Source organism: Musca autumnalis, unplaced genomic scaffold (assembly GCF_047663935.1).
Source record: "Musca autumnalis isolate F117 unplaced genomic scaffold, ASM4766393v1 scaffold_2, whole genome shotgun sequence".
Lineage (NCBI taxonomy): Eukaryota > Metazoa > Arthropoda > Insecta > Diptera > Muscidae > Musca > Musca autumnalis.
The window spans coordinates 204,064,499-204,073,282 of NW_027411755.1; the positions used below are offsets into that span (position 1 = coordinate 204,064,499).

At 34.8% G+C, this 8,784-nt stretch overlaps 1 protein-coding gene across 1 annotated transcript; it reads left to right on the plus strand.

The window, feature by feature from the left end:
• The first annotated feature begins 4,353 nt into the window (after nucleotides 1–4,353).
• Nucleotides 4,354–7,377, plus strand: LOC141393297 (uncharacterized). Its single transcript, XM_073966284.1, has 3 exons — nucleotides 4,354–4,863; nucleotides 4,931–5,144; nucleotides 6,343–7,377. The coding sequence occupies exons 1-3, from the start codon at nucleotides 4,636–4,638 to the stop codon at nucleotides 7,248–7,250; spliced, it is 1,350 nt and encodes a 449-aa protein (XP_073822385.1). The 5' UTR covers nucleotides 4,354–4,635; the 3' UTR covers nucleotides 7,251–7,377.
• Nucleotides 7,378–8,784: the final 1,407 nt, after the last annotated feature.

Below are 8,784 nucleotides of genomic sequence, written 5' to 3' on the forward strand. Positions count from 1 at the left end.
AGGTTTTTGTAGATTCGAACTATAAAGGTACGAAAAGTACTAAATGGTACTAAATTTAGTACAATTTGGATTTGGGTGAACGGATGGAGCTAGAATCCTGAAATTTGAAATTAGGGTCGCTGGTGGAGAGTAACAAAGAAAGGTTTTTGGAATTTCGAACTAAAACTGCACGAAAGTTTCTAAATGGTACTAAATTTAGTACAATTTTGTTTTGGGTGAACGGATTGAGCTTGAATCCTGAAATTTGTAATGAGGGTCACTGATGGAGAGTAACAAAGAAAGGTTTTTAGAAATTCGAACTATAAGTGCACGAAAAGTACTAAATGGTACTAAATTTAGTACAATTTGGATTTGGGTGAACGGATAGAGCAGGAATCCTTGAAATTTGGAATGAGAATCACTGATGAAGAGTAAAAATAAAAGGTTTTTGGAATTCGAACTATAAGTTACGAAAAGTAATAAATGGTACTAAATTTAGTACAATTTGGGTTTGGGTGAACGAACAGAGCTGGAATCCTGAAATTTGGAATGAAGGTCACTGATGGAGAGTAAAAAAGAAAGGTTTTTGGAAATTCGAATTACAAGGGTACGAAAGTACTAAATGGTACTAAATTTAGTACAATTTGGATTTGGGTGAACGGATTGAGCTGGAATCCTGAAATTTGTAATGAGGGTCACTGATGGAGAGTAGTAAAGAAAGGTTTTTAGAAATTCGAACCACAAGTGCAAGAAAAGTACTAAACGGTACTAAATTTAGTACAATTCGGATTTGGGTGAACGGATAGAGCTGGAATACAGGCATTTGGAATGAGGGTCACTGATGAAGAGTAACAATGAATGGTTTTTGGAAATTCGAACTGTAAGGGTACGAAAAGTACTAAATGGTACTAAATTTAGTAAAATTTTGATTTGGGTGAACGGATTGAGCTGGAATACAGACATTTGGAATGAGGGTCACTGATGAAGAGTAGCAATGAAAGGTTTTTGCAAATTCGAACTATAAGGGTACGAATAGTACTAAATGGTACTAAATTTAGTACAATTTGGATTTGGGTGAACGGATGGAGCTGGAATACAGGCGTTTGGTTTTTTGTAAATTCGAACTAGAAGGGTACGAAAAGTACTAAATGGTACTAAATTTAGTACAATTTGGATTTGGGTGAACGGATTGAGCTGGAATCTTGAAATTTGTAATGAGGGTCACTGATGGAGATTAGCAAAGAAAGGTTTTTAGAAATTCGAACCATAAGTGCACGAAAGTACTAAATGGTACTAAATTTAGTACAATTCGGATTTGGGTGAACGGATAGAGCTGGAATCCTGAAATTTGGAATGAGGATCACTGATGAAGAGTAAAAATGAAAGGTTTTTGAAATTCGAACTATAATATACGAAAAGTAATATATGGTACTAAATTTAGTACAATTTGGGTTTGGGTGAACGAATAGAGCTGGAATCCTGAAATTTGGAATGAAGGTCACTGATGGAGAGTAAAAAAGAAAGGATTTTGGAAATTGGAATTACAAGGGTACGAAAAGTACTAAATGGTACTAAATTTAGTACAATTTTGATTTGGGTGAACGGATTGAGCTGGAATACAGACATTTGGAATGAGGATCACTGATGAAGAGTAACAATGAAAGGTTTTTGTAAATACGAAAAGTACTAAATGGTACTAAATTTAGTACAATTTGGATTTGGGTGAACGGATGGAGCTGGAATCCTGAAATTTGTAATGAGGGTCACTGATGGAGAGTAACAAAGAAAGGTTTTTAGAAATTTGAACTATAAGCACACGAAAAGTACTAAATGGTACTAAATTTAGTACAATTTGGATTTGGGTGAACGAATAGAGCTGGAATCCTGAAATTTGGAAAGAAGGTCACTGATTGAGATTAAAAAAGAAAGGTTTTTGGAAATTCGAATTAAAAGTATACGAAAAATACTAAATGGTACTAAATATAGTACAATTTGGATATGGGTTAACGAATAGGGCCGGAATCCTGAAATTTGGAATGGGGGTCCCTGATGAAGAGTAAGAAAGATGTACCAAAGGTCGAAAAGTCCTAAATGGTACTGAGTTTAGTATGATTTGGGTTTGAAGAGCTGGAATCCTGAATTTTGGAATTAAGATTACTGTTGGAATATAGAATTGAGATATGGAGGTAGCTTTGGAAAATCGTACTAATGTGCACGAAGTAGTACTAAATGGTACGAAATTCGCTATAATTTGTATTTGCGTGAACAGATTATTGTTGGAGTGTAGGATTGAGGTAGTTTTGGAAATTCGTACTTATGGAAAAGTGATTAATGGAACTACATTGGAACTCGTGTACGAAAAGTGCTGAATGGTACAAAAATTTGTACCTTTTGGTATTTGCTATATGGTATAGAATTTTGTACAATTTGTGATTTTGTAAAGGGTAGAACTGGAATTTTGAAATTCGGTATTAGATTAGCAATTGGTGTTTAGAGTGGAGGTAGGGAGGAGGTTTTGAAAATTCGTACTTATTTATACAAAAACTACTAAATAGTCCCCAAATGGGTTTCAGGGGAACTGGTAAAACTGAAAAAGAGAATTGGGGTTAGGATATATGTTGAATATAAGGAAGTAATTTTTAAAACGTTTACCTATGTGCACGATAAGTTGGGTAACATGTTGGTACCAAAACCATTTTAAATAGTTACGGTACTAAATTTGGTGTTGGGTGTAGGGACAAAACTGGGATTATATAATTTGGAAATACGCTATTTGTACAAAAAATACGAAATGGAAAAATATTTGTTATGAAGATCGCTCTAATATTTGAGACAAAGTTCTGAGTTTGAAAAATTTGCTTTTGTATGTAAATTTGAGAACGTGGTCCAATGCGACAATTTTTTTAACTAGAAGGTATTTACCCCCTGATATTAAAAATCCTAAATTGAAATGCCTTCAAAAAATTGTCCGTTATATACGGTTGACATACCCGTGCACATTAAGTACAATTTTTTGTAAAGAAGTTTTCTAACCTTTCATGCCACAAATTTCGAATTTCGGTTGGAAAATGTGCAGAAGATTTTCAAAATACTCTAAATCTTCAAAATATCTCTTCTAATAAACGTGGATTGAAGTGGAGATTTTTTATATTAAACTTTTATATCCTCTGAGTATTCAAGGTCCAAATTTAAAGAAAATTGGACAATGTACATTTGTTCTTCTTTTAAAATACACTTAGTCGAGGGGTGCCGTTATATGGGGATATCCGAAAACGTGGATTTTTATGGCCATTTTGAATGCCGAAAATTTAACGGACCTATTCGGGTTCTGGGCGAAAACGCTAAAGCTAGAACCATGAATTGTGAATGTGCGTGAGTGTTGTTGTGAAGGGGTGAGATAAAGTTAAGTGTTTGGAAATTCATACTGGAAGGGAATGCTGTGTTAGTGAAGCGGTAAAACGAGGAGTCAAATTTGAAATTTGCAATATGATACGTAGTTTTGGAAATTCGCAATAAAAATATGGTAGCTGTGTAGGGATGCGATACGGCAGATTTTTTTAAATTCTGACTACAATCGAAAAATATTGGTAATAAAAATAGGTGTTAGTACAACAGAATCTCCAGTATTCACAATTCCCGTATTAAATATTGTTTATATATATTTCGTTTCCTTTCCGCATACGAAGTAGCGGGCATTTGCTAGTCGTTAAATATATTTCTGGGTGGTATTTCAGAGCAATAATCGTTGCTTTTTTAAAAATATGTTTGAAGCATTTGGACCGAATTATTATATTGTTGATTGCAAACTTCGCACGGGTTGTCCATGAAAACTTATCATGAGGAAAACATTGTACAAAAACTACCTAACGACCCAGTCATATCAATGAAATATGATGCTCCCATCTAATGATAATAATAGGCAACGCTTTCAGATAAATATTTGCACAGTTATTATTGTTTGCAAATGCAGAATGCAATGTCTCCAACTTCAACAATTCAAAAATAAAAAAAAACGATGTGGTTTCTTTTGTGATATGAGCTCCACAGAAAGTTTTTTATCAGCATAATTCTTAAAAAACTGAAACACAAAAGAACGTAATGCAAAACCACCCAATATGAGTCAATTTTTGATTGGGCTAATAAATTGAAGATATAACAAATGTATTGGGCAGGGCGTTCATTGATATGAACGTTGAATGTATGAACGGCTGTTGGTACACTTGAGTAAATGGCGATTAGATTAAATAACAAACAAAAATATAAATAAAAATACAACTGAAAAACGAAAAACCGCTGAACGCAACTACCGAATGGGTGGAAGAGGTGTAAAAAATGTGCCGGCCATAGAAAGCCGTTCACAAGTGCATGCTAGTCAGTGGATATTAACAAGTCGCAAAGAATAGAACCAAAAAACAAACAACATATATAGTACGTCTTAGATAGAACGCCAAGAATAGTTCATTATTATAATAACAAAACAAAAACAACAACAGCAAAAACAAAAAAGTGTCAACAAAGAAAATTCAGAAATAAAACAATTTTCATTTTGTGTGTTTTCGAAATACAATTTTTTGGATACCGGCCAAACTACAAAAACAATAACAACCACATTTGAGGAAAATATAAACAACAATTTGTAACCGTTTTTCGCATGTAATGGCAACATTATTAAATGAAAATCTGGCAACTGTTATCACTGCCAAACAATGTAAACAAATTTTACACAAATACAATGAAGACAACGAATCGGATTTGAAGTTGCTAAGTTTTAGCGTCACACCAGCGGAAGAGGTAAAAGGTTTCTTAGGTGAATATTTTCATTTGAATTTGATTTGTACAGAAATAGCTGCAGTAGAAGAAGAGGAGGTAAATTCTGATGAAGAGGTGAATTTTTGTAGTGTTAAATTGAAAAAAGATAGCATACTTTGAGGCATTTGTATTTATGTTGCAGTTAACAGAAGAAGATCATGTTGATGATGATGAAACCAAAGAAGTTGAGGAAGGTGCTAATGAAAATATCGATGATGAAGAGAACTTTGTCGGCAAATCCCTAAAGTTTTTCATCAAGAAACTTCCGTTGGTCCATGAGCTCCATGAAAAGGTCATAATATTTCGTAAAGAATGCCGCTTGTATAGTTCCCTTTTAAATGAATTACAGGAATACTGTAAGTATAGAATATATTTGCAGATATTTTTTAATAATATTATTAAAGCAATTAAGGCATCGGAAGCATGCAATTCGGTACATATAAAGGCATCGGAAGCATGGTAAATTAATAAAAAAACGACCGAGGTAGGCTGCCCTTTACCTTTTAGCCTTTTACCAGAACTAACTTAAGTAAGAAACTCAGCCGCTTATGTACCGAGGTCTTTACGGTTATTGCACACAAATTATCACGCTTCAGTTCCACTAGACATATTCTTAGAGTTTCAGAACCTATCCACGATTATTGGTCTGAAACGCCCTGCAAAATATTCTTATTCTTCCCTCCAAAATATATTTAAAAAATCCACGATTATTGCTCTGAAATACACTCCAAAAATATATTTAAAAAATCCACGATTATTGCTCTGAAATACCCTCCAATAATATATTTAAAAAATCCACGATTATTGCTCTGAAATACCCTCCAAAAATTTATTTAAAAAATCCACGATAATTGCTCTGAAATACCCTCCAAAAATATATTTAAAAAATCCACGATTATTGCTCTGAAATACCCTCCAAAAATATATTTAAAAAATCCACGATTATTTCTTTGAAATACCCTTCAGAAATATATTTAAAAAATCCGCGATTATTGCTTTGAAATACCCTCCAAAAATATATTTAAAAAATCCATGATTATTGCTCTGAAATACCCTCTAAAAATATTCTTAAAAAATCCACGATTATTGCTCTGAAATACCCTCCAAACATATATTTAAAAAAATCCACGATCATTGCTCTGAAATACGCTTCAACAATATTCTTTAGAAATCACGATTATTGTTCTGAAATATCCTCCAAAAACATTCTTAAAAAACACGTTTACCGCCCAAAAATACTCGCTAAAAATGTTTTTTAAAATTGCTCTGAAAACCCCTCCAAAAATATCTTAAAAAATCCACGATTATTGCTCTAAAATACCCTCCAAAATATACTTAAAAAGTCCACGATTACTGCTCTGAAATACCCCCCAAAAAATATATTTAAAAAATCCACGATTATTGCTCCAAGATACCCTCCAATAATATCTTAAAAAGTCCGCGATTAATGCTCTGAAATACCCTCCAAAAATATTTTCTTTAAATCTATAAATATTACCTCAAAACATTCTTTTAAAAATACCTCATCATTTTATTTCATTTCGTTTTTTTCAGCTCCCCAACCATGGTGCCCGAAGGTATATTTATGTTCCTCACAACTTCTGGTATTACAAGATCTCGAAGAGATGGGCTATCACTCGCTGAATAACAGAGAAACTCTGGAGGAATGTGAAATATTTGCCATTCTCAAGGCTCTGGCAGCGATGCATGCCTCAAGTTTACTCTATGAACTTTATGACAAACCTATTGAGGATAACTTTTATGATTGCCTTAAGGAGATTACCGTTCATCCCGACATAGCATGGTTTACAACTGGCCTCAAGGCCATCTTAGAAATAGCTAAAAAACATCCAAAATATCAAGCAGAAGTCTCCCAGGAATTTATTGACAAAGAATTACCGTATCATTTAAAATCCGTCTATTTTATGGTAAACCCCTCACCAAAATATCACAATGTGGTTTGTCATCGTGACCCCTGGGGTGGTAATATTTTCCTAAATTCTGAAGATCCAGATGCCCCGGCAATATTTGTTGACTATCAGACGTGTCGTTATAGTCCACCAATAATTGATGTCATCTTTACTCTCTTCATGAATTTGCCGAAAGAAGAGAGAATGGAAAAAGAAATGGAGTATTTACAATATTATTGGGAACAACTGAAGGGTGTATTGAGTGCAAATGATGATGGCGATGGTGGTGAAAGTTGGGGCCTTAATGAATCCGAAATTATGGAATCTTATGAAGAATTTAAGCTATTCGGTTATGTTTATCGTGCCTTGGCTGCAACCATATTAAAGGTTCCCAAAGAAATGGTAACAGAGGAATATAAAAATGTGGAACGAACAGAGCCATTGTTACAATTTATGGAAGAGAATGAGGAATTTAGAGAGCTTATGGAAGAATGTGTCGAGGATGTAATTGAGATTGTCATTGATATGACCATGAAGGATGAAAGTTTTTAGTAGTTGGTTTAGTAAATATTTGTATTTTGCTATTGTAAATAAAATTTAGTAAATTTTTATGAAAAACTAGCGGACCCGGCGAACTTCGTCTCGCTATTAAGGAATAAAATTTCACACAAAAACTCAATTTTCGATTTTTCCAATTTTCCGACTTTTCCAGAGAGATTTTCCAAAATTTTCTTCCGTAAAGACCTTCTCCTCGAAAATACGAATAACTGACATAAAATATTACAGAAATCGGCCTAGCCGTTCTCATTTTATGAATTACTATACATTTTTTACACCATTTTTATATATATAGATGTTATATGTACATACTGCCATTTTTTGTTCTTGGGTTACTTAAAAGATGACAGATACCATATCAGCTTAGATTGTTTAGGCATGGCTTCCAATTTAGCTTCTGCCGAAAACAATATTGAAGTCTCTGAAAGTATTATAGGTATAGGTTTTCTCCTCATTAGATGGGAAGAATAGTCTATCACATAGAAGGGTTCCAAACGATTTTACGAAATGTCTATTTTTATAGACCTTGTAACCTTAATGGATCGAAACCCCAATTCATCGGGATTCTAATGCATACCAATGCCCTGCCCAATGATGTTAAATATATTATCTTGTGGACGAGACATAGTATGCTCACGTTCAAACGCCTTCCTCTTGCCAGATAGTGCTAATACATAAATTTTATCAACGTGTTGCCTTCTGTCTTGAATAGCACGGTTGGTAAACCATCGGCTCCTTCGGCTTTTTTGTTCTTCAGGTGGTTTATTGCTTACCAGATCCTGGTCAGGCGGTGTACACTCAATATAATTTTCTCGGATTGCATCTGAGGGATCTTCGCTGTTGTTGTAACAACGGAAATATGTTCGTAAGAATTTCGTTTACCTGGTCCTGGTTCCTCGTGTACAGATTCAACAATTCTGCAGCACTGACCTGAATGTTTCTATAAAGAATCAGGGGACCGGCCAGATAAACCCAGGCCATACATATGTTCCTACAACATCTCCGCAGAAACAAGGGAGACTTCTCTAATTCCAATGAGTGCACGACGATTCACGCCGAGTCCGGCTTGCGTGTCTTACGACACCACTTGTGGAGAAGTTTCGCAAGGCTGAAATACTCAGGAAATGCAAGTGAAGATTACTTTGAGAGGATTTGCAACCGCCGAAAGTTTTGATGTTCTGGTCGGGGATTGAACCGCAGACCTTCTGAGTGCAAATCGGAGGTGATTACCACTGCACCACGTTGTTTGGTATCATACCATCAATTTGGGCCCAATATGATTTGAGATGGCTGCATCCGGGATCTTAATTGAGCTAAAATCACCCCTTTTTGCTTGGCAGCTGGGTGTGTGTGGTCTCCGAGTACGTTATTCCCAATGCAATTTTTTATTGCCTGCTCAATTGCATCAGTGTGAACACTAACCTAGAGGTTCTCGCATGTACTCATGTACCACTATAATGTGGTTGGCTCACGGAGGTAAGACCCAAGCAGTTACTGTATCGACAACAACACCTGGCTGTGCTGATGC

Coding starts and splice junctions, on each gene's coding strand:
- LOC141393297 (XM_073966284.1), top strand. CDS start 4,636: ATGGCAACATTATTAAATGAAAATCTGGCAACTGTTATCACTGCCAAA. Junction 4,864..4,930: donor AGGTAAATTCTGATGAAGAG/GTGAATTTTTGT, acceptor TTTATGTTGCAG/TTAACAGAAGAAGATCATGT. Junction 5,145..6,342: donor AAATGAATTACAGGAATACT/GTAAGTATAGAA, acceptor CGTTTTTTTCAG/CTCCCCAACCATGGTGCCCG.